Source organism: Crassostrea angulata, chromosome 1, assembly GCF_025612915.1.
Source record: "Crassostrea angulata isolate pt1a10 chromosome 1, ASM2561291v2, whole genome shotgun sequence".
Classification (NCBI taxonomy): Eukaryota; Metazoa; Mollusca; class Bivalvia; order Ostreida; family Ostreidae; genus Magallana; species Magallana angulata.
In genome coordinates, this window is record NC_069111.1 from 16,444,806 (window position 1) to 16,472,325 (window position 27,520).

Here is a 27,520-nt window from a genome sequence, read left to right on the forward strand (position 1 = left end):
AGCATATCACTTAATCTGTATCAAAACATTGATCTCAATGCATAATATTGACAAAATCCTGATTCCTAATGATTGAAAAAAATAAATTAATAAATACGGTGATATTTCTAATACATTTTACTTTTTACTGAACCCGTTTTCCTCCTGATTTTTTCGAATTACCAAAACCATTGAATTTGTTTTTAAATTTGTTTGTTCACACATTATCTCAGATCATTTTTAATGCATATTGATAAACAATTCTCTGCGCATGGCTTCGGGGAGGGGAATGGCAGCAATTGAGTTTACAAAATTAAATAGTGAAAATACTTTTTTTATATGACAAGAAATTATTCCTTCATAAATTTCCTTACGAAAAAATAAATATAATCAGTAAACAAAAAGACCACCAGTACCTTATTAATTCATACCTGATCTGATGATAGATAAAACAACGTAGTACAACAATAAAACAACAAGTATTACCCCTTTAAGGGGCCCATAGACGTACACTGTTTGTTATCTGTGTCCTTTTTCTCTTTTGTCTACGAATGCGTTAGCCTGCTACCAACATCCTGACCACGTTTTTGCGTCGACTTCTTGTTAAGATACTGATTAGGCTCGCAACATCACGGAATCAGGTGATAATGTATATTTCAAACTTTTGCGTTTAAAGACCGGGTCGAAATGTAACAAAAATAATTGGAGATTATACTTAATTTGTTTTAAATTCGTTTGAATTAAATTGTATCTTTTGCAGAAAGTTTCTAATTCATGTATCTTAGTTAAAAGCACAAACAATTCTCTCTTTAAAAAACATTCATTTAAAACGCTGTATTTAGCTTTAAATGTGGTAAAATTCATTAAGTATGAGCAAGTCAATCACATATTTGTATTAAACATGGAATCTAATATTAAATCAATAGGTCCAAAGTAACACCTTATATTAATTGTTTTACAAACCTTTAAGTGAAAAATTGTAAGGTCATACATACATATATATATTCATTTATAATGGTTTTCTCTTTTGATTTGTTATATTTTAAATTTGGTTGAAATTTTAATCAACAGAATTGTATAAATAACTAGACGTTTTTCTAAAGAAGGTAGCTTAAGCTACGTGAGTTAAGGTAATGCTTAAAATTAAACTTAGTAAAACAACGGTAACCAGAATAAAGCAAAGAGTAAATAAAACATAGCGCTTGGTTTTGTTCCTTTTCTGGGATTGGACATTTTCATCAGTCATTGTCACTGCAATAGTTCTTTGTTCTATCGGTGTGAGTTTTTCTGTATTTGCACTGTGGAAAGAACCATTTGTTTCAATATTTTGAACAGAAGACACATTAAGCACATGCTTTCCGGTTTTTAGGTTGCTCTCATCCCACAGTTTGGCACTTTTTGTTAATCCATTTTTTGTGTCATTTGACTCTTTTCTTGAATTCGAGTAATGCTGGTCCTGTTGGGTAGCCCCATGACTAGTAGAATGAATTGAAAAATCAGCAGAAATAAAGTCATCAAGAGGTTTTGAAATTATGAAGCTTTTGTTTGGTTGATCATTACGATCATGTTTCGTTGACCACTTCTCAGGATTATCTTCAATTTGATTCTTTGAATACGGAAAATAATTGGCTGTGATGGGTAGCTTTGACGAAGGGAAAGACAAAAATTTAGGGGCATGCTTAAGGTGTGAATTCGTAACAGGCATTCTTCGCCAAAGAAAACCACCCGGATCTCCTCGGACATAAACCGAAATGTCATTGTTGATTGTAGTAAATTTGTTATAATTAATGAACGATGTCTCTTGGACATAAATTTCTGTACACTTTCCTCGCTTTTCTGCCTCTCTGAACACCCACAATCTTCTACTATCTGCAGAAAACCATTGTCCATCTTTTTTGAGGACAGAAATCCTAGGAATGGAGCTCACATTGATTTCCCCCCTAAGAATATCATCTAGTGTTTCACCAATTGGTCTGCCTGGGTGAGAAGTGTACCCTCCAAAGCTTCGCCCTATAGAATCCTGACTAAACCGAATTTCTGATGGTCGCAAATACATTGTTTTGTTGAACAAACTTTTTTAAAGAACGGTAAATGCTATGCATTCATCTACGTGAAATTATCAAGTGCACTACCGATTGGAATAAACAGTGTAACATCCAAATGTATGCACAGTAGAGTTCTGGCTGAAACACACCTCTGATTATTGCATTTAAATTTATTTGTTCAATAATCTTTTTTTACACAACACTTGTTTACCTCAAGCATTACAGATAATCTTTCAGCATTGTTATCATTTGGGGATTTTTTTTATCTAAGTCCTGTAAAAAAAAATCGAAATATGGAGCATGCCCGAAATGAAAAGAAACACACCACAGCTTAATCTGTGGCATAATACGTGACAATTAATTCATAAATTACACATTAATACATTTATCTATAAATTCTTATCTACGATGAAAAAAAAAATAATTTTATGCTGAAAATTTTCTAATAACATGTTAGTTTGCCCTTACCATATTGACTACTGGTAACAGAAAAATACTCTAATTTAATTGACAATCTGAGATATAGTCTAGGTAATTCTTTTATTAGGGAAAATGTTAGTTTAAGGCAATTCCAAGATGATCTGTTCATTCAAAATCTGAATTTGATATCTAGACAAAGAGACCTTTTTTCTAACTTAGTTCTGTGACCACCAAGTACCGCCTTCATATATTTCCTATGTTCGTTTTGATAGATATCCTGTCCTATTCCCCGAGTTATTTTGAGTGAACCCTCTTCATACATCAACGATATAATACATTACACTTTAAACTCCAGTTAAATGTTTGAAATGCAGTATCATTTGATCCGTGATTTTTTTTTGATGTACCTTAGGTTTTTTCCTTAAAGCCAAGTAGAGACTACCAAACTTACATATAATTTCTTGATGAAAGAAACGAAAGTAGATTTTTAAGAATCTACTAGTATCTCAAAAATAATTTACTGGCCGTCATTTGATAATTAATTAACCTTAATAAAATTCAATGTTAACATGTATGGTGCGTGAACACACATCCATAAAATGGTGGACCATGCAATTAATGAAAACTGAACCAATGTAGCTATATTTGACAAAATCTGATAGAAATACAGAATGATGTAACCAAACTGTATTCTAACTGATATGGATTTTTTACTATAAAAAAAGAAACTTGTGTAGCAAAATCTTTTACGTATTTGTTATGCATTTTCTTAACGAAAGAAACAATAGTAGACGCATTAAACTATATTTCAATAATGATAAACTAATTGATAATAATAGACATTAATAAAATTCGTTGCATGTGATATGCAAACATATACCTTCACATAAATGGTACGTTTAATAATTCAAACTTGAACAAAATTCAATGCACGTATACGGTTATGCAATTAAAATCAATTCTGAACTAAATTTAAGTTTACTTATAACCTTGAATGGTAGCCAACATTCAGCGTGTAGGTCTTTGTATAAATTTTTCTTGGTAAAAGAATCGAAAGTTAATGCTTAAAAGGGCATGTTCAAAAATTGTTTTTCCGATTTTAATGTTTACAATGCTTCGGTTAGGCATTTCTAATAGACAACCAAAATCTGGTTGTCATTCGTTTAGATATAAGTGAGTTACAGAGCTTACAATTCTTTGGTATGTAAACAAAGTTTTTGTTTACATTTTGAATGTTGAAGTGAAAATTGCAGTTTTAAACCTAAAATGAATGTATTAATCGTTAGGAACTGTTTTTTTATGCTTAACATGAATAGAAATTAGGGTACTAAACTTGCTTACATGACAAAGAATTGTAAACCCTGTATCATGCATATAACTCTATGACTGACTCTCAAGTTTAATTTGATCATTTAAAATGCACCCGTAAAGCGTTGTAAAAAAATCCCAGAAAAATAGAATTTGACCAAAACTTTGACCATGCCCCTTTATGGATCACGCCTCAATAAACTATAATTGGGGTGGGGGTTCTTTTGCTTTGTTAAGGGCCGTCTACCCTTTGAAAGTTAAACAAAAATCAAATGCTGTGGTTCCATCAATATTTGTTGAATACTAATTTTCGTTAATTTCATTGTTACGTTGATCCACGAAATTAAACGTTCCTTGAAGTGCAATTTCTATTAATATTTTGTTTTGATAGGGTCATTGACCATAAATTTACGTATCCTTAAAACTATGATTTTCACTTTATCAACAAAAATTGATACCCACGAATATTAATGAAACCATAGTAGTGTTTTTATAGTATCTTGATAAATAACTACTAAACAATGCAGTACAGAATTGCAAAAAGTACAATGTGATAGAAAACTTCATCAAGAAATAATTCTATGTCGACCGTTGTTTCTGAAGAAACCATTTTACGTAAATTTGATATTGATAACAATGCCTAAAATAACAAACAATCCAACAAATATTAATAGACAAATAAAAGAAAGCATAATGCTTTTGGTGTTGGTGTTTTTGTTGGGCTGAAGAATATTTAAACCAGACATTGTTACGGTAGCATTCATATTTTCCATCAGTGAAAATTCCTCTGAATTTGAACTTTGAAAGTTACCATTCGTTGGAATCTTTGGAACATGAAAGACATTTCCCACACTCTCTACAATCATTTGCTTATCCCACTTGAATTCCTTATTCTTTTCTTCTTTTGTTTCATCTATATTTTTATCCGTTGAATTTGACTTTGAAATGCCTTGTAGTTCATTTGAGACGATGTCCTGCGCTTGGGAAGCATTAAAACTACAAGAGCAATCAAGCAGTTCTAGTTTCAGGGCTTCGTTCTCAGAGTCAGAGTCCTCGTGAACACTATATCGATTCCTTGTCTGACCAATTGCCACGAAGTTTGACTTTAAGATAGCTTCATTTGTGGAATCGTTTATTATTTCAGAAACTTTAATCACGTCATCTTCATCTACTGGTTTCCCTATTTTGCTCAACTTGTCTTCCTCCATTGTTGTGACAAAAGATGTTTCAGTTGAGTGAATTTGTGTTCTCAAATAAATCCCTTGCCGGGTAGGAGCATTATCTTGTCTTTGTGAAACACCAAACCCCGAAGAAGAAAAACCAGTTAGTTGTTGTACATTCACATTCTTCAGTTTGGAATTGTAGTCATCTTGGATACAATATTGGGTTTCAATATCTTCGGGTCGATTTTTGACATCTCTATAAATTGCCCGTTCAGTATATGGGCTGTCTGAAAGTTTTGGCATTGGCCATCCGTTTGTTGTCTGAACATTGTGTTCATGTTTTGCTAACAATACTTTCTTTGTATCTAACTCATCGACATGCAATTGATATACACTATGATTTGACGAGATTGAAGTTTGGAGGGTTGTCGGGAAAATCGGTTTGGGAAATTCTCTTTGTATCTTTTGTACAGGCATTGTTTTCCATCGAAAGCCACCCGGATTTCCTCGGACAACGACTGATATGCCATTGTTTATAGTTGTTATTTTGTTTATATCAATATAAAACGTCTCTTGAACATAAATTTCTGTACATTTACCTCGTTTTTCTGCTTCTTGGAACACCCACAGCCTCCTGTTGTCTGCGGTGAACCAATGGCCATTTCTTTTGCAAACCGAAATTCTAGGAATCGAGTTAACGTTAATTCTCCCGGTTATAATATCGTCCAGTGTCTCCCCAATAGGTCTGTATGGATGAGAAGTGTAACATCCAAAACTACGACCAATAGAATCTTGGCTGAAACGAATTTCTGATGGTTGAAGATACATTTGAATGCTGTCTATGTGGATATTCTATTTCAAAATATCACTCTATGCTAGTACGCATTAAAACCCCTTTGAACTCTTATCGTTTAGTTTAAAAATAACAGTCCATTTTCTGGAAGTGGGTATATGCTTTGAAATCAATGCGGTCTACATAATGTTCTGCCAACAAAGAGCAACGCTCTATACATGAATGACTGGAATAAGGTATATGAATATGAATGGTTAATGTGATGGTTTATGCTATGACGATATAAACACTCTTTATACTTACTCATTTGAAACCATAAAACGATACCAATATAGGTATTTAATATTTGATAGGCTGTGATCCATATAACTCGCGAATATTAGAGAGTGCATGGTGTGCCAATCTTGAATAGCAGTCTAAATTTAGTTTAAAACGTGATCAGTCAAATGTTTTACTATTAAAACTAGTAACATTCCAGTTCCTCAAAGTGAAACAATTTAAAGTGGTGCACGCCAGGAACACCAACGTTGTATATTTTCCTTATCCTTTTCTTAAACGAGGCTTGCTTGTTTGATAAACAAAACTCAAATTCTAAACTTTTGAAACTTTTACTGTATTAATATGCGTAAGCTTTACTGCCCTTGGTTTCTTCCATGTCTAAGGTTTGCAAATTGCGCACCGAGCGTACTCATTTGAAAAGACCGGTGTGCTTGATGCACTGCTGTGAAATGCTGAACTGCATGATGCTAAATAAGATACTTTTTAAAAATAATTAAACAGATGTGGAATCTGAATTTAACGCACAGGAAAAAGCTTGCGAGTAAAAAAATGCAAGGGCAAAAGTACAAAGGTGTAAAGGCGAAGAATATTCATATTGCTCATTTGAATTAGCATATTCGCAGTTTCGGATCCGAAACTTCGCATTCTTGCAAGATTTTGAGATGCGCTTTTCGCCACCTATTTATAGAACAACTGAAAGATTCGGAGGGGAAAGGAACTGTTATGCGTATTTGTTGGAAAAAGGGGTAGCGGGGTTTGTCTGAGTTTGTCAGCTACCTTGTCCAAAGTTGTTTTTTTTGCGTTTGACTGCAGTGTAATATCATTGGCGTCGAAAACATCACTACTACTGCAGGCTGAGTATAGAATAAAACAAAAATAGTTACTCAATTCTAATCCGTATCTGAAACAATCAGTTTAAGACAAAATTTGATTATGGTTTTTGTCTTTTTCTTGGAGAGAGGATGCTATGCAATACGGTTTTGGCTAATCCATAATGTTACCTTTGGAAACGTTATTTTAAAGGCATCCACAGTTAAGAAATGAATCAAACAACTTCATAGATGAATGTTCAACTAACTTATTGGATGACAATTAATAAAGAAGTAGAAGAAAAGGCGACCTACGATGAAAGTACATGTAATTCGTTCACTAACTAATTATAATTAGAATATAATAAGCAAAAATATACATATATTGAATAAATTCATACCAGTAGTTCCTAGAATTTCTTAGAGAAAGTTTTTCTATGAAAAACATAAACTAATTAGAATTCACTATAGTTGAAAATACGTACATAAACTTTTTATTGAAATAACATTTTGAGAATCACATCCTATATACATTCGGCGGTTCTAACACTCTCAATCCTCTAAAATAACAATAGTTACAGGGCAATTTCAATACACAAAAACGAACTCAAGCAACACAATCATCTGACATTAATTCAGACAAGTCCTTGACCTCAAAACATAAAACAACCAAGAATTCAACACACACGAATAAAAGAAGCTTAAGCATCAATACTTCATGATTGATTGAAAAGAAGTTTATAAAGTTGATAAGCATTTACCAGTATTATACATCAATTGTTCTTACAAATAACAACATATTTGTATCAAAGAAGAATTCTAAAAATTGAATTTTGAATTTAATATTACAAGAAACTTTTAAAGGTCTCTGTATTTCAATTCAAATATCTTCTTTTTCGGGAAGTTTGAAAAGATTTGAGAATTTTTAAACATGGTCACTACCATCCAACCTTCTTAAGGCACGCTTAAATACATGCAGAAACGCTGGAACACAGACCAAATACAGTGTAACATAAGGAGATCGTCTTCAAAGGTGCTGTTTTAAAAAAATTACCACCAATTCATTGTGTTATACTTAAGTTGCTATTAGGACTGAAGCTGCTAAAACAAATAACAATGCCACCGCTCTCAGCTCCAATGATTCGTCCTTTTTATGAAATAATTTAGCTTCGTCTGCACAGATCTTTAGTGTAACCCATTCTATTTTCTTACTTAGTGTTTTTCCTTTATGTGTGGGATCAGTAGAATCATCAATTTTTCCGAATTTCTAAAATAAAAACTTGCATCCGACAATCCGTATTGTTCTTCATTACTATTTGATTTTAATGTTAGAGAAATATCGAATCTATTGTTGATTCTGTTTCTAAATGGCATATCGTTTTCCAAACAGCATTGCGGGACTTTGTATATATTCGAGACGAGCAGGCATTTTTACCGACATAAAAAAAAATGTGGACATCCCTTTGTTTGTTCACTTCGTTTCAAAATGTTTCTTTCTGTATTTTCTTTGTTCTCAGAGTCAGAGTCCTCGTGAACACTATATCGATTTCTTATATGATCAATTGGCTCTAAATTTGAACTCAAAAGAGTGCTGTGTATGGTAAAGGTTTTCATTTCAGACACATTACTCAGGTGTCATTATCTCCTGTTTTTTTCTATTTTGTTCCACATTTCTTCTTTATTCTCTGTACCAAAAGTTGTTTCAGTTACATAAATTCGTGTTCTCTGATGAATTTGTTCTCCAATAGGAAAAACATTTTGCCGATATGAAGCAGCAAATCCCGAAGAAGAAAAATCTGTTAGTTTTACATCCACATTCTTGTTTTTAGAATTCTTATTTTAGATAAGTTCCATATCGATTTTTGATATATCTAGAAATTATTTGATCAGAATATGGACTGCGAGTACGTTTTGACATAGACCACCCGTTGGTTTTCTGAACGTTGTATTCATATTTAGCCGGTGTAATGAAGAATAATAATAATAACCCCCGTAGAATAATGACCGGGGGTCATTTTTCTACGTAGAATAATGACCCCCCCCCCCCCCTAGCTGAAGAATAATTGGATTTTTCTGAAGAAAAAAGACCCAGGGGTTATTTTTCTTCATGTTTAACATGACCCCCATAAAAAAATGACCCCCCCCGTAAACATGAATAGAAATTGGTTACCCCGTATCCAAGATATGACTGAAATTACTTAATTTTTCACTCTGTTCAACTGATTTTGAAGTTATAAACACCGAACATGTAAATAAATCGCTGTATATCATATCCGTAGGAAGTACACGCAAAAAACTCTGACATTGCCACAAATTGATTGTTAACAGTTACGTTACTTCTCTCGTCGACATACGGCGGGAAATGACGCAAATAAAGAAAAATTCATACACAATGAGGATATTGTGTGATAATTAACGAACAATAATAATGAAAGAATAATTGTTGTAATGATATAAGCAATATTCATTGGTGAATGAATTGTCACTCAAAGAATGATACATGTATATATCTTTATGGAAAAAGACTAAGGTGGCAATTAACGAAGGAATATGAATACTTCTTATATACATTATTTGGGGAAAGTGATTTTAAAAACAATTATTCTGCGTTAGTTTTGTTTTCTTCTACCTAATACATGAACATCAATATTCTAAACATATGTTGCAATGTTGTTTTGTGATCATGAAAAGACTTTATTCTTTTAGAGCAAATTTGTGAAGAGTACCTGACTATAGTAAATCTTTATAGATAATAAACACTGATCGATTATAATAAGAAAGGATTGTTTCTAAAAGCGTTGATAAGAGGTTGGGGCCCATGTTAGGGGTTTATATCCAGCTTGATTTTGATCACACGATCTTTATTGTATACAAAGTTACCAATGCTCATACAAACTATTGAAGCATTAATCATCTTGATATTAACCAAACTTACTAAAGTATGCCGAGGATAAAGTAAAATATATTTTCTGTACGAGTACTCTCAGTACTTTGACGATTTTCCTTATTGGCCGTTAACCTCTACTGGCGTAGTGGCTGCTGTCAGTACCTACTAACTTCAGCTTGGTTATAATGCCTAACAGTGGAGTAAACTTTTCATAATTTTGGTTTCATCATTAATTCTGGGTGATGAACTTGTATACCCAGCAGTTTGTATCGTGGAAATCCTCAATGTCAATGCAAGTATAATTCATGAACAATATGAAGAATATAGAAAATGCGACGGCGAAGCGCGAAGATGCGAAGACGAAAGTGCTAAGTTGCGAGGGTGAAGAAGTGATACTACTAACGCTTCTTCGCCATTGCAACTTCGCACTCTCGCCTTCGAATCTTCGCGCTCTCGCCTTTTTAGCTCACCGAGACGAACTGTCTTATGATACAGATGCAACTGACAGGCATGGATGCTGAATCAGAGCCATAGGTTGGAGATGCTGGAGGAGGTAAAAGTTTTAATTGCTGGTGCCCTCTGATGATGATATCTTAGTTATTACTGGTCCTAACTTCACCAATCTTGCATGGATGTTGCGTCTTATAATACTGATGCACCTGACAGGCTTGAATGCTGAATCAGAGCCATAGGTTTATGCTTCTTGATGAGGTTTAGTTTTTTAGAACAGGTCACATGTTTTATAGATGATAGCTTGCATAGTTGATTTAACTATATTATAAATGAAACGCAGAGGTTGCTTTAGATGCAGAGCCTGATCTCCATTATCAAGGATGCTAGAGAAATAGCCTACCTAACTCAAACTTGCTTGATAGATAGATGTGATTGTTATTAAATGATGTAACATGATTCCTATGATATAGTATTGTATGATTTGAAACACTATTGTTTAATAGGATACAATATAATACAATATGTTATATTGTAAAACGTTATATGATACGATAAAATATTGTATCAATTTTTTTGATATTTTATGATATGATATTGTATCATGATATTGTTATGTATAGTATGATTATTATTATACTATATTGTATAATATTATATTGTATTATTTATTTATTTTTTAATCACATGATACTATTACATATGATATTGCAATAAATAATATTGCATCCTATGATATCATATTGTATATTCTATGATATTGTATCATACAGTATTGTATAATATGATATTGGTTTCTGTAATATAGAATTATATAACATGAAATTGTATATATGATATTGAAATATTATAAAATATCGTATCATACGATATTGTATAATATGATATTGGTTTATATGATATATTATCATATCACATGAAATTGTATTTTATGATATCTAAATATATATTATTGAATCATATGATACAATGTGTATAATATGATTGTATTATATAATATTTTACATTATCCCATGATATTGTATCATTTATATGATACAATGTTGTATCAAATTATATTGTATTGCTTATTGTATTACATAATACAATATCATATTATGTATCAAATATGAAACAGTATCATACAATACAATATCATACATACATATAATATTTACATTCATTTTCTTTCCCTCTAATAAATTGCATTGGTTGATTTGAGTGATATTTACGCTTAACACAGAAGACCCAATCACCAAATCTGGTGCGTATGAATACATTTAGTATTCCTTTATAATTTCTCGAAGAACAAGAACTGACTCTTCTCGCGACTTCAAACCGGATAACGACCTTATATTATGCTTACGCTGATAAATATTTCATTGATGTAAATATATTTTGACAGTAAAATGAATTCAATTGATTAATTTCTTAGTTTACCTAGAGTAAACTCATTAAATTACAGAAAGAAAAATAAAATTGTGTTATTAGAATTTAAAACACTGTGCACTATTTTTGTCAGCATATTTCGGCTGTTCCAGTGGCCATTCCGTTAATTTCGCATTACTCGTTAAATAAGACAGAGCTTTTAAAAAAATCATATTTGCGGGAAGGAAATACATGTTTAAAAAACGTAAATATAAGCATTGATTCATTATTTTTTGAAAGATGAGGTCTTATAACTGCAACGATGAGTGCAAACAAATTTTCATAACGCGCTAGCGCGTGTTATACAATTTGTATGCACACAACGTTGCAGTTATGAGACCACATCTTTCAAAAAAAAAATGATTCAATGCTTAATTATACAATATAGTATCATATGTTTCAATGTTATGATGTATTATTGCAATATGATATTGTTTCATATAATACTATATTGTATTATGTTTTATGATATTCTATTATTTGATCAAATACAATTATAATGTATAACACATTACAATGCCATATCATACGTTACAATATCATATCACAATTTTTTACGGTATTTTATGGTATTATATGATATATATTGTAAGTTTATAGGATGCAATTTAAATTTTATATTATTGTATTGATTAACATATGAACATATGATTATCATACAATTTATTAACAGATGATTTACGATATTGTTTCAAAACAGAATCCATGAATATCCATGATCATAAAGGATGGTTTTCATATAATATGATAAAGGTGGTCTCATAAAGGTGATGCCTCATAAAGGTGATGCCTCGTCTCGGTGAGCTTTGTAATCTCTGATTACTTATGTTTTATAATTGCGGAGCTCTCCATCGTTTAAAGGGTTCCGATGCATATTTTGGATTTATATATTTTTTTTTATAAAATGAAATTAAAATGGTACTGTTAAACAGACGGCTGGTAAGTGACAGGAGTCCAGAAGTGCACATGTACGCGTTATGGCGGACATTAAATTTTGTGTGGAGTATATAATGATTAGGCATAGCCAGCACTGGTAAACATATGTTACATGCACACATTAAAATATTTATAAACATTCATAGTAAGCGCGATGGCCTAGCGCATGCGTGCCAATAATAGCATGGATTAATCGGAAAACCTTGGCGAGTACGGTGCATGTATTAAAATCTATGTAATCGACCGAGACTAGCTGAATGCAATCAAAAAAGGCGAAGGCGAAAGTGCGAAGATGCGAAGGCCAGAGTGCAAAGTTTGGAAGGAGCGATAGTAGTATCGCTTCTACGCCTTCGCACATTCGCACTTTAGGCATCAGATCTTTGCGCTTCATCGTCGCATCTTCGCACTCTTGCTCCTTCGCCTTCGCTCTCGCCTTTGCAACTTAGGTCGAAGTGGCCCTATCGGAACACCATAGATATATGTAAATGCAATTGTTAAGATGACAACCATACCCCGATGCAATACGTCAATATCTTGTTATTTCTGAATTATATTGTAGGATTTTTATTTTCTAAGATATACCCCTTCTTTCACTTTAAGTTTATTTGAATATGAATTATAATTTCTGTTACTTTCTGTAAACTGCAGCAGTAAAAATTACAATAGTGTAAAGACTATTTCAAAAATAATAAAATAATATACTGAAAAACTTTAATCAACAAGGGGGTCATTATTCTACAGGGGTCACTTTTCTTCATGTGGAGTGTGCTCATTTTTATGAAAATGACACTTATTCTTCAGGCAAAGGGGTCATTTTTCTACGTAGAATAATGACTGGGGGTCATTTTTCGGCGTAGAATAATGACCGGGGGGTCATTATTCTACGTAGAAAAATGACCCCCGGTCATTATTCTACGGGGGTCATTATTCTTCATTACACCGGCAATGCTTTCCTATTATCCAACTGCCCCACGTGTCTTTTATATGTGCTGGGATATGTCGAGATTGGAGTTTTTGGAGTTGACGGTAATATCGGTTTTGGAAATTCCGTTCTTTGAATCTTTTATACAGGCATTCTTTTCCACCGAAAGCCACCCGAATTTCCTCGGACAGCGACTGATATGCCAGTGTTTATTGTTGTCAATTTGTTTATATCAATATAAAAAGTCTCTTGAACATAAATTTATGTACACTTCCCTTGTTTTTATGCATCTTGGAACACCCCCAGTCTTCTGTTGTCTGCCGTGAACCAATTGCCATTTCTTTTGCAAACAGAAGTTCTAGGAATAGAGTTACCGTGATAATATCGTCCAGAGTTTCACCAATAGGCCTGTATGGATGAGAGGTGTAACATCCAAAAGTTCTCCCGATAGTATCTTGGCTGAACGAATTTCTGATGGTCGAAGATTCATGATCATTTGAATATATGAGATGAGGTATTCTCTTTTGAAATTTCAGACTACGCTCGTCACTTTCAGAAGGCAACAAAATGAAGACATAAAAACATGTATTTGAGCATTGAAACCTCTTTGGATTCCAAATGTCAGTTTTATTAAAGAACCTTTCATTTTCTGGAGCTATGTATATTCATTTAATGCAAATGAATGTGAATTACATAATATTCTACCAACAAAGGGCAATATTCTATTTATGAATGGTTGAAAAAAGTCTATTGATATGAAGAAGTCTGGCTATTAGTCTACGTTATGACTATATAAATATTTTTATAGTAAAGATTGCTCGATGGTCGTGGCCATTTTTAGACTGTATTGATCTCCTTTAAAGAAGAGCTCTATAAAAAGTATAGGAAAATACCGATATATTACAGGTAAATTATATTTATTTTTACTTTAATAAATAATAGTTTATAGCTAAACAAATCATATCTTAAAATTTTAGGTAAATTTGATGGTTAATTTGTTGACCATTCAGCCTTTATTCAAAAAGTTTTAATGGCATTTGAACCCACAACAATAAAATACATATTATACCAAACTAGGAATACATGTAAGTAATATGATTGTCTGTAAACATCCAACTCTATCAGTATATTTTAGAGGGTAATTGGTGTGCAGTTCTCAAACAGCAGTCAAAAGTATAAAAGGTTATCATGCACAATAATTTCCATTTAAAACCAGCAACATTTATGAAAATAAAACATTTTGGAAGGGTGTGCACTGTAGATATCCTTTCCTAAGGAAGGTGTGCTAGTGTGATGCATAACATTGAATGCTGTGTCATTTCAGGGTATGAACATGTGTTAGCTTTACTGCCTTTAGTTTCTGCCCTTTCTTAAGTTTGAAAATATCAAGCCAGAGCGCGTGCCGAGGGAACTCCGTTGAAAAGAACGGGTGTGCGTTGCAGTGAAATTCTTTGGAAGATATGCCAAGCTGAGTTTAATTATAAATCAAAGCAAAGATAGAGTTTCTCTTTCATAATGGTAACAACGGATATATATTATCTAAATTCAACGCATTTTAATTTCTACAAAATCTTTTAAAACCTTTTAAATCTTCAAATAATAACCTAAAAAAATACGATAGTGTGTCGTCATACATGTCCAAAGTAACAAGAAGATGTTTTATTTTAAGAAAAGACTTTTTAGTTGTAGGAACTAGAGAAGGGGTGGATTTTTTATGGAATATATTATTTAAAATATATTCAGTATCTTTTTAAAATGGATGATAACATTTACGTGTAAAAATACTAAAACTAGACTGGTGAAGATTTACAGTTTGTGTTTATAAGCTTGTTTTTATATATGTTCTTTTGTCACAATTAAAACATTTCTCATTCCATATTAAGCAGGCTGATCTAAAAGGTTAAATTCAGCTAAATTCGTACAATCTAGTACCAAGAATTTTTTTGCAAACGTTTAACAAATACATATTATGCAGGTAACTTCCGGAAGAAATATGAAAGTACTAGTACAGTCAAACTTCGTTATCTCGAACTAGATGGGGCTCTTGAAAAACTTCGAGATATCCGAGTATTCGAGATATGGAAGGTAAAATACTTTAAAAATAAGTGGTTGGGACTCAAAAATCACTTCGACATATCCATTGTAATCGAGATATCTGTGTTCGAGACATCGAAATTCAACTGTAATTGGATTTGGGTTATTAGATACTATAGCTTGGTATTTTTAAAATCATATCAAAAAATTGTCTCTTTATCAAACAATTATGTTTTAAGACCAAAAGAATACAAATCAAAATATGCTTTTACAAAGCTAGTAAAAAGGATACGGCTTAGGGGAAAATGCCAAAATAAAAAAAATGAAAAGGCAAAAGTGCAAAGCTGTGAAAGCAATGGAACAATATTTGTTGTTCATTTGCCTTAACATCATCGTATTTTCGCCTTCGCACCTTAGCACTCTAGCATAATTACTAGTATACGCCTTAAAGCGGAAATTGCGAAGGTGCAAGTAACCAAACTCGATAACTATAGATAGAGAATTATGCAATTTTTTTTAGATTACATGTATTTACCAAAAGCTCAATTTTTCATATTTTTGGTGATAAAGAAAAAAACCCAGCAACTGAGGAAAAGGAAAATCTTTTTTAACGGATGATTTAAATTTGACTCAAATATTTCCTACATGTACGTTTTTCATATTCATAAAATGGTTTCAGTTTAAACAACTTTCATAACATTCATTATTACTGTCCATCCTAGAAATGTTTTCGTTGGAAACTAAATTATAGAATTATCATTCTTGCGAATAAAATTTATTTCATAAAAGAAATGCATGATATTAATTTCAAAAATCAATGTAATTCCTACACAAAAAGACATTTTCAACGTTTTCCATGTGGTAATATAATTTCAAAATGTGAAATAATTATGTACTGTAAAGGGAAAAGAAGTAAAAAACAATCTCAACTTTTCTTTAGAATTAACAGTTCACTGGCTCCGTTGTTTATGCCAATGTTACGATAAGAATTATCGCAACTGTAAAAAGTAATATTACACCAAATATAATTCCACAGCATATTCTTTTATTTCGGCGTTTATATTTGTCTTCTCCTAGACTCCGAGTTTCAGCAACATTGCAGACGTCAGTTGGACTTTGGACGACAGTTGGACTCTGCGTTAAAGAGGAGGTGACACAAAAGTCGCTCTCTTTCCAAAAGATACCATCTGGGTCCAGAATTCTTTTCCACAACCGACCTCCCGGGTCCCCCCTAACTTTTACGGAGATCCCATCGTTTTCAGTCGTAAATTTGTTTGGGTTTATTTCATCTATCAAAGACACATAAACATCATCAATTTCACCACATTCTTCGGCTTGTTGTAATACCCAAAGCCGTCTGTTGTCTGCTGTGTACCAGAACCCGTTTATCATAGTCACAGAAATATCCGGTAAGGAGGTTACACTGCCAGATATAATGTCGTCTAGTGTTTCTCCAATAGGTTTATATGGATGGTTCGTATAATGACCAAAAGTGTTTCCTATTGAGTCTTGACTAAATCGAATTTCAGATGGTTGAAGAAACATTGCTCACAAATTGTCCAAAATGTTGCTATCAATATAGTGTATGGTATGTATAGCAAAAGAGATTTCTTGCTAAATAAAATGAAAGTAAACGGTTATGAGGTATTGTGTTGGTATTGGCAACAATTTATACATGTCCTTATCTTTTCCGAATATGTTTAATGATCGTAATGCACTCGGGAAATACTACTTGCTTTGGTGGAAAGCTTGTGCAAAAAGGGTGCCAGATAATGGAGAATTTTTCATTTTAAAAATCCCAAGGATCCAAGATAAGAGTAATCAATTATGCATTCCATTTTCACCGAGCTTGCACCCACAAACTATCTACCAAATAGCAAAAGAATAGCATTTGGTAATGAAATGCTGTATCATTTTGTTAACATTCATAGGCATTTCAGCTTTCCTAAATAATACAATTAATAGTGGCTCATAGAACTCAGACTCCCATTTGGGTTACAGTACAGAATACGAGAGGATCCCTAAAGATTCTTTGGAGGGATGGGGGGGGGGGGGTGGATTAATGTGTTTGAAGGAAACTCAACTAAAGTCAAACTTTTGTGTTGTTTATCAGCTCATCGTCGGAGTAGGATAAAAACTTAGGTAATCACAGATTACAAAGCTCGCCGAGACGAGGCATCACCTAATAAGGCGACACCTTTATGAGACCACCTTTATAATATTATATGAAATCATACTTTATGATCTTGGATATTTATGGATACTGTTAGGAAACATAATCGTATATCATATGTTAAAAAACTGTATGTTTATCATTTGTTCATTTCATACGGTATTATAAGATACAATGTTTATCAATACAATAACATAAAATACAATATTGCATACTATCATACTTACAATATATATTATATAAATGAATACAATATAATATTGTAATAAATAATGATGCAATTTGATATTATAAAATATAATATGACATTGTATCGTGTTACACATTATTGTATTTGATCACATAATATATAATATATGATACAATATAGTATCATTTGATACAATACCACATAATACATCACAATATTGTTACATATGATATCATATTCTATAATTTAGTATGATATTGTATTGTATAAAACTGTATCATATTTAGTACAAAATTTGATATTGTATCATATGATACAATATAGTTTGATTAACATTGTATCATATCATATTGATGTAGTAGAATATTATATACAATAACATATTATACAAAATTGTATATAACAATATCATAAAAAGCAATTTCATTTGATATAATAATATATAAACCAATATAATATTATCTTATGATACTATATATTATATAATATACAATATCGTATCATATGATAGAATATTATATATTTCAATATCCAATGAAAAAATATCGTGTGATTAAATAATATATAAAACAATATCATATTATACAATATTGTATCATAATATACAATGCTATACATAACAATATCATGAGACAATATCATATCATAAAATATGAAAAAAATTGATACAATATCATATCGTATCACAAAACTTTCTACAATATAACACATGATAAAATTTAGTATCATATAAAGCAAAAGGGTATTATATCATACAATACTATTTCATAGGAATCAAGTTATATCTTTTAACAACAAACACATCTATTAAGCAGGTTTTATTGAGGTAGGATATTTTTTTAGCATCCTTGATAATGGAGATCAGGCTCTGCATCTGAAGCTACCTCTGCTCTTTATTTATATTATAGTTAAATCAACTATGCAAGCTATTATGTATAAAACATGTGACCTGTTCCAAAATTATAAACCTCATCCAGCATCCAAAACCTATGGCTCAGATTCAGCATTCAAGCCTTTTAGGTGTATAAATATCATAGGACGCATTTTCCATGCAGGTTTGGTGAAGTTAGGACCAGAAATAACTTAGATATAATCATCAGAGAGCACCTGCTCCTAAAATTTTCACTAGATCTAAAAACCAAAACCTCCTCGAGCATCCGAAACCTATGGCTCAGATTCAGTATTCAAGCCTGTCAGGTGCATCAGTATCATAGACGCATTATCCAGATTCATTTATATTATAGTCTAATCAACTACACAAGTTTGAAATATTACTATTATCTATTAAATTTGTGACCTGTTCCAAAATCCTTAACCTCATCCAGCACCAAAACCTATAGCTCAGATTCAGCATTCAAACCTGTCAGGTTCATCAGTATCATAAGATGCACCATCCATGCAAGTTTGGTGAAGTTAGAACAAGTAATAACTAAGATATAATTATCAGAGGGCACCTGCTCCAAAAACTTTAACCAGCTCTTAAAACCTTAACCTCCTCGAGCATCCGAAACCTATGCCGCAGATTCAGCATCCAAGCCTGTTTGGTGCATCAGTCCTATAAGACGCACCATCCATACAAGTTTGGTGAAGTTAGAACCAGTAATAACTAAAATTTATTCCTCAGAGGGAAACTGCTCTAAAAACTTTAACCAGCTTTAAAAACCTTAACCTCCTCCAGCATCCAAAATCTATGGCTCAGATTCAGTATTCAAGACTGTCTGGTGCATCAGTGTCATAAGACGCACCATCCATGCAATTTTGGTGAAGTAAGGACCAGTATAGAAAAAACAAACTGTGAGAGTTCTGGTCGCAGAACCCAACTCTAATTATCACAAAATTACTAACATGTGGTTGATATTTGATCGTTGAGACTGCGGATTTTCTATTGTTTCTATCGTCCAGCCAATGGTTTTATGTATATATGTTATGTTATTACTTTTTGTCTTCTTATCATGTGACCACCCCTTTACCATAAAATACATATTTTATAGTATATACAGAACGTGATTTTATTGTAATTTATTTACAGGCAAGTACAAAATTAAATTAGCTGATATCTCTCAAACCGATTTTCTTCCCGAACCTTTTGACTCTATAATTAGTTAAAAATACAAGATACTGCAGATATTTTCATCAGTTTTTATACAGACATAACAAGCAAACACACATCTTCGTCAAAACAATTTTTCCATTTACATGTACCTGGTATATTAGAATGAGTGACATAGGCCTATGCAAAATAAACTGTCGGCTCATTTCGACCTGAGCCAGTAATTCTCTTTGGTCAACATTTGGTTAATAGAAAATCCAAGACACATGCCTTATAGACGTCACATCCGCGGATCTATAGAGGCCATGGGGTTCCACCCGCTCCCCTCCCCGGAATATTAAAACATACAGCACAAAATGCATTTATATCGAAAATATGCATTGAACCCCCTGGCAAACAAACTTATCCTTAGGATCCCTAGAAAAAAAATCTGGATTCCTTCATGTGTGACAAATGTATTAACCCTGTCAGGTGACGAACTCATTCCGTACAGCCATGTTTTATAGAGTGGGTAGATAGATTTTAGCACGGTATGTATTCGTTTTTATTACTTCACCATCATCTCAACATGCATCGATAGTTGTTTTTGAAATTGTTATCAAATAGGCCTATATGTTTAGCAATATTTTGAATAGGCCTAATACTGATTGGTAATGAATAAATAATATTCTACTCTAAAACTACTTTCACTTTTGATGCAACTGTATATAATTTTTAAAAAAAATACTGATCTATTATTATATACATACTAAGTCACAAGATTCAAATATATATTTTTTGTAGACCAACCATGGATCCCCGTCATAGTGCCCAGGACGTGCACCGATGTGACCTGTGTGAAACCGCCATAGTACACAGCTACTGTGACTTTTGTCATGTCAACCTATGCATTCCTTGTATAGGCAAACACATTTCAGATGGATATGACAAACATAAAATTGTCCCTTTTCAAGAACGAAGATCAACTCTCATTTATCCGAAATGTGAAATACATCCACACAAAAATTGTGAACTTCAGTGCAAAGATTGCAACAGCAGTTTTGTTTGTTCTTCTTGTACTGCATCTGAACAACATAGGGGACACATTTTCGAAGATGTTTCAACTGTTTACAAGGCAAAGAAAGTTACTATTGAAAAAGATGCAGAAGAGTTAGTTAACCTTATTTCTCCTACATATGTAAAAATTGCACGAGACTTGGAAAATCACCTTGCCAACCTGGATGAAGGATATGAGAAACTTACAACAACAATGTCAAAACAAGGAGAGCAATGGCACAGAGAAATTGATATGGTCATTAACAATATGAAAACTGAAATCAATGAAATAAAAGTAAAACACAGAAATATTTTACAAAAACATTTGGATGAAATCAAAGAGATACAGTCTCTCATAAAGCAAACACTACAGGCCATAAAAGATATTGAGCAAGCCACTGAAGTATCTCTTACCATTGAATACAGTTCTAAGATCAGAGAGTTCAGCAAGCTTCCACCCAAGATTCAGGTATCACTACCAAAATTCATTCCAAAACAAATAGACCATGAGACGCTGTATAATTTGTTTGGACAGATAACTCCATTATCTACTGCCACAGAAGAAATTACCTTGTCACGAAACCAACCTATAACTACAGTCAGAGAACTACTGGATAAACCAGAACTTGTTGCCACAATACAAACTGGACATGAAAAACTACGCAATGTTACCTGTCTGAATGAAGGCAGGATATGGACTTGTGGAGAGTCCAATGATATCAAATGCTTCAACATTCAAGGTTCACTCCTCCAGACAATCAAGAAAAAATTTGGTAAATTCCCTAATGATATAGCTATAGACAATGATGGGAATCTACTGTTCACTAATGGGGCAACAAGGTCAGTGAATAAAGAAAATAACGGACAGACAGAAGAGCTGATCAGATTACAGGGGTGGGTACCTAAACAGCTGTGTGTCACCTCTAGTGGTGATCTCCTGGTTACCATGAACAGTGTTGATGTAACTCAATCCAAAGTTGTCCGTTACTCGGGATCTTCTGAGAAACAAACAATTCAATATGATGATGATGGTAAACCGCTATACCAAGCGAATAAAACTAGTAAATACATCACTGAAAACTTGAACCATGACATATGTCTAGCTGACAGTGGGGCTAGAGCATTAGTGGTGGTTAATCAGGACGGGAAACTTAGATGGAAATACACTGGTCATCCCTCAGTTACCAAGAAAAATCCGTTTGAACCCTGGGGTATCACAACAGACAGACAGGTTCGTATCCTGACTGCAGATATTTACAACCATTGTATCCATATTCTGGATCAGAATGGACAGTTTCTCCATTACATTGATAACTGTGATCTGAAGAATCCATGTGGTTTATGTGTTGACAATAATGGCAATCTGTTTGTGTGTGAATACGACAAAGGCAATGTAAAGAAAATCAAATATTTGAAATAGATACTCTAATTTTTGACAAAAATTGATGTCAGCCAAATATGACATTTCTTAGACATTGATTTATCATGATTATTTTTAAATAAGATACAATATAATTTTTTTATGCAATTGTACTTACAGGTACATGTAAAGTTCATTCATATTAATCAGTAAAATGCGGTTTTGTGAGGAGAGTATTTGGGGTTTGATTTGAGATCATGTTTGTCATTTACTTACATCAATTCTATTAGATTATTTTAAATTGAATACAAGTGTGTTAAATGGATACATTGTACCACTGGACTTTTTTTAAACGCCATTATTTCAATTTAACTTTGTAAGTAGAAGATTGTTTTTCAAATGTTGATGTTTGAATGGACTGTGTATTACATGAAATATGCTACTCATTGCTCTTTAAGTCATTACACGCTTCTTTCCCGAGAAAACCTAAAGTCACTAGTTGTTTTAAGATTAATTGTGTTTGGTTTAAACCACAGCTTTATTTTTACAGTGTCAGTCTAACATCTTAAAACAACTAATGACTTTAGGTTTTCTCGGGAAAGAAGCGTATAATGACTTATAGAGCAATGAGTAGCATATTTCATGTAATACACAGTCCATTCAAACATCAAAATTTGTAAAACAATCTTCCATTTACGATACGTTGAATTGAAATATTGGCGTTTTAAAAAAAAAAATATTTCCCCGTTTGGGGCCTCTTACCTGGTTCCGTTCCGCAAAGTACCAATAGCCAGAAATTTAAAAGTAAAAGCGTTCATATAGATGAAATGAACAACAAAATGACAGTGTGAATTTACATAATGTGATTATTTACGCTGGTTGTCGTATACGCGTTTGCGACATTAAAACGCGTGTGTATAATAACTCCGAAATTGCTATATCAAAGGGCACCTGCAACAAAAACTTTAACCTGCTCCAAAAACCTTAACCTCCTCCAGCATCTGAAATTCAGGGCCAAGATTCAGCATCCAAGTCTTTCAAGTCCATTAGTAGGTCCACACGCATCATCCATGCAAGTTTGGTAAAAATGGGACAAGTAATAACTTAGATACAGGACCTGCAACAATAACTCTAACCAGGTCCAGACGCCGACGCCAGGGGTATAGCATAAGCTCCCCGCGACTTCGTCTCGTACGCTAAACACCATTGAGGTAAGAACTGTAAGGGTAACGCAAGGTAAATCCAAGATTTCGAGACGTGCGTTTCAGGTTGCAGACGAGATTCAAAAAGGCGGACAGTTGCATGCCTTGTTGATATTCCCGAATTTCCGTTTAAATTTTGGACGTTTACGCCCGGGACAGGAGCTGATTTTTTTATGAGATGAAAAACAATGTGCAAGACAAGGCGAGGTCATTTGAATTTTTGATGCGTGTTTTCGAAGTATCTTGCCTTGTAAGTTTCACGTGTTTCTTGCTACTAGATTGTAAATGAAGTGTTGTTTAAGACGATGTCAAGAGGATTTCCCCCAGATTTTCCCCCAGAACTTCGTTTTGAATTTTCAATCTATACAGGTCTAAAGTTGGGCAATTTGGTAAGAATATATAAGAAAAATTAATACTGTAGTGACAGTGATAGTGTAGAGGGTAGACACTTTAAAATAGATATTGTTTGTCAAAATTTTCTGGAGAACGCCTATGGAGTGGGCTTGAAAGTCGTTCAATCCCCCCCCCCCACCCCCCAATATATCTCCTAAAGAGAAGGTACGTGTTTCATAAAGTCTACAACACTTCCCATAATGGATAAATTCTGTTTCAAAAGAAGGCAAATATATCTGATTCAATTATTGGTCCAAATTTAAATGAGGATGTTCCTAACAGCTGCAAATGAAAGCATATTTTACCTCTCATTAACTAATTTTTGTCAAGCTTTGCATGTTGTATTTTTATTGACTTTAAAAATTAGTTTATAATTAATTAGAAAATATCAATTTTAAAACACGAGAATGAATATTTCTTTACAAAAGTAAGGAAAAGAAAGTCTTAACAATTATAATCAATAATGCGTTGCCATTAATTAATGGAAAAACAGTATCCCGTCCGATGAATCTCAGAACTTTGATGAATTAACTAAAAATTGAACAAAAGAATTAAACGTATATATGTGTAATTGACTCTTAAATGAAGAGAACTGAACAATTTTAATGAGTAAAAACGTGGTTGTTTTTTTCTGTACCGTTAAAAATATTATCTGACTGTTATAAGTCATTCTTGTATCGTTATTTTAATGCAAAAGAAGTAAAAATTGAAACCGCCAGCCTAAAAATGAAATGAATTGGAATGCGTGCATAATGGTTGTGTACAAATTAAATTATTTTAAAATTAAACATATTGTTTATGAGTTTTTCGATTACTTCGCGTGCCTCGTCAGGACATTTTTGCCTTCTTAAGTTTTTAGTGTACGCATCTATTACTGTTTATTGCTCGCTGTTTTGCTTCAATTATACAAATGATTTTCTATCAGACTTTTCCTCAAGAAAATACGTCACAAACATGTCGGTTGCATAAAACGATTAGAGCATTGTAGCACTTAAAAACACGACATTAAGATTTTACTATAGTGCTGAATATAGTTGTTTTATAAGCATACACTGTACTCTTATAAAATCTTCACAGGGTCGTAGCATCATAGAACTTACCCCCCCCCCCCCCCCCCCCCCTCACGGATTAGGATTTTCAGGATTTTGGAAATTAACCATTAACCTTTTTTTTTTGGCTTGTCAAGATTTTTTGGATGAGTCTGCCCCCCCCCCCCCCCCCCCCGATATCAAAACGTTGCTACGTGCCTGCTTCAAGATGTTTTAATACAATCTACACGATATATTTCTTCTTTCAACGCATGTTTTCAGTTCCAATTAGTTATTATAACAACATGAGAGCAACACAACTTTTTTTCCCTCAGATATATTGTAAAACTTTCATAAGTAGTGAATGTAAAACTTTCATAAGTAGTGACTTTTAAACAAAAATATATGTATAAAAACCCGACACAACATCACTTTTGTAATAACATTGATTGTACAGATGCAACATTTTAAACATTTGTAACATTTGTTAGTAAGCGGAAATACATGTAGGGCCAACGCTACGATTTCCACGGGTTGATCACGTGATGAATGAAGCGCAGTCATAAAGCACGTCACAATTACATATTGTGACGTCATAAAAATCGAGATCGACTGTCGTGAAGGCCGTGTTTTGACTGAAGAAAAGAGATGGAAAATCAAAAACCGTATTTCTGTTCATTGACGGAAGGGGAAAAAAGAGAGATTGTAAGTAATGCATATTTACAAAACTTAAATGTAAATATTCTTATCATACTTGTAATACAACGCACATATTATCGTCCAAATCATACGTATAAAGGGTCATTTATCTGCATAATTATAAGTACTCTTTTTGCTTTATCCAGCAAAAAATCGGACCTTTGGGGCGAATGATGAAAACTCTGGAAATGATTAAAGAGATGAAAGCTGTCGGCGGGAAGTTCTTTGTACGTTTGCAAGTATACTATTCACCAAATAATTACTGTTTACCTTTAAATTTTCTCCCAATTTGCTATCATAGTCAGTGAATTCACCCTTATTTACTTCAGTTAGTGGTGAACGTAAAAAGATTGTATTTATTTGATTTTTCATGATATACTGTTTCTGTATATAATCATTTTGTTAACTTACAAGTACAATGTGTGTAATTCAAATTCACTCATTAAAAAAACGAAGACCAGTATTAATTAAAAATTCGAGAGTTGCATGCTGCTCTTCTTTATGAAGTAAATAAACAATTCTTTATCATTTACAGGACTCTGTCGACACAGCAGCTACTCACGCTTCCATCATCCTCCAGTACCAGGAAATGAAGGTTAGTAGTCAACAAAATACCGGTAGTTTATAATTAGATTGAGCTAGTATTGCCAGTACATGTACATATGCATGCCCGATTAACTAATTTCTCAATTAATTGGCAAATTTGACCAGAGACATGGGTTACGGTGCATCGTTTGTTCGTTATATATTTTAATAATGAATCAGTTAATCAACCATATATAGTTACACAGATTATGATGATTTATATTATTTTTTTGCCTTAAAGAAATTTCTGGAAACAATGCAGAAGATTGAAATAGACACCTTCATTCCTCGGAAATTGTTTCTCTTCAACGTCTTGGAAATGAAACTAGATGGAATGGTAAATAAACAATCACATACTTTCTTCAAGCTTTATCAGATGAAACGATTGTTGAAGATAAAATTAGAAGTCAATGCAAGTATCTAAGGTGTGATATTCAAAAGTGTGTTTTGATCTTTCTGTAGACGAAAACTATTACATGTAGCAATGACACTGCAAACAAGTCCCGTCCTACTCGGAGCTGTCCCCCACGGTTTTCTTTCATCAGTACCTCTGGACGTACACCGGATATAGATTACTATGAGGTGATTTTTCTTTATTCTTGTTATATTCTTTTAAAAATAAGATGATAAATTTGCAATAACATTGTTACAGATTTTCTAATTGGCCCTGAATTAATGGCGGTATTTCTTATTTTTTAAATAGATTTTCGAACCCAGGAAAACTTGGAGACAGAAAATCCTGAGATTTTTCAGACGCTGAAAGATGAGAATTTTGTGTTGATGACAGTGTGAACAATTTACTTTATTTTTAAAATATCTAATGAATCCGTGCCAAAACTTACTACAAACATGATGTTGTGTGGCAAGGATATTTACTTTCTCCTCGCTTTTGGATGATGATGATGATGATGATGATGATGATGACTGTTCTGGTCGGAGCCCCACGTCTTTTCCCGATTCGAAAATTTCCAAAAACGATAAACTAATACCAATTATTAAACGCGCAGACATGCACTCTTTGATGATGATGAATTCGGATCCTATTGGCTATATGATGATGCTGATGATGCTGATGATGATGAGGAGGAGGATGATATGAGGTTGATGATCTGCATAATGTCCAACAAGATTGATATCCGAACGATTATGACTATGATTTCTACAGTGCCTCCATTCATTCAGGTTTTCGTGTTTAATATTGTGCTTTTTATCTTTGTGCCAAAATCAAGCCATTTGACAAAACTTGGCGGGAAAGGAGATCGCGCAGAAAACTAAAGACTACCACTGGACCTATTTCATAATGCATATTTTAAAATTTATTTTCTAAATAAAGAGCCTCGTTAATATTTTAGATTGTGTGTGCTTTTTGTTTT

General features: G+C 33.0%; 2 protein-coding genes across 2 annotated transcripts; both read left to right on the forward strand.

Moving 5' to 3' along the window:
• Nucleotides 1-20,295: 20,295 nt before the first annotated feature.
• Nucleotides 20,296-22,697, forward strand: LOC128188829 (uncharacterized). The gene is made up of 2 exons (XM_052860113.1): nucleotides 20,296-20,375; nucleotides 20,629-22,697. The coding sequence occupies exon 2, from the start codon at nucleotides 20,636-20,638 to the stop codon at nucleotides 22,298-22,300; it is 1,665 nt and encodes a 554-aa protein (XP_052716073.1). The 5' UTR covers nucleotides 20,296-20,375; nucleotides 20,629-20,635; the 3' UTR covers nucleotides 22,301-22,697.
• Nucleotides 22,698-25,146: 2,449 nt separating this feature from the next.
• LOC128167788 (uncharacterized) lies at nucleotides 25,147-27,165 on the forward strand. Its single transcript, XM_052833739.1, has 6 exons — nucleotides 25,147-25,568; nucleotides 25,709-25,789; nucleotides 26,098-26,157; nucleotides 26,389-26,484; nucleotides 26,610-26,729; nucleotides 26,851-27,165. Exons 1-6 carry the CDS (start codon nucleotides 25,512-25,514, stop codon nucleotides 26,905-26,907), a joined length of 471 nt encoding a protein of 156 aa, XP_052689699.1. The 5' UTR covers nucleotides 25,147-25,511; the 3' UTR covers nucleotides 26,908-27,165.
• The last annotated feature ends 355 nt before the right edge of the window (nucleotides 27,166-27,520 follow it).

Excerpts from the sequence above, each read along its gene's own strand:
- LOC128188829 (XM_052860113.1), top strand. The coding sequence starts at position 20,636 with ATGGATCCCCGTCATAGTGCCCAGGACGTGCACCGATGTGACCTGTGT.
- LOC128167788 (XM_052833739.1), top strand. The coding sequence starts at position 25,512 with ATGGAAAATCAAAAACCGTATTTCTGTTCATTGACGGAAGGGGAAAAA. Across the intron at positions 25,569-25,708 it reads AAGGGGAAAAAAGAGAGATT|CAAAAAATCGGACCTTTGGG; the intron begins GTAAGTAATGCA and ends TGCTTTATCCAG. Across the intron at positions 26,158-26,388 it reads TCCAGTACCAGGAAATGAAG|AAATTTCTGGAAACAATGCA; the intron begins GTTAGTAGTCAA and ends TTTGCCTTAAAG.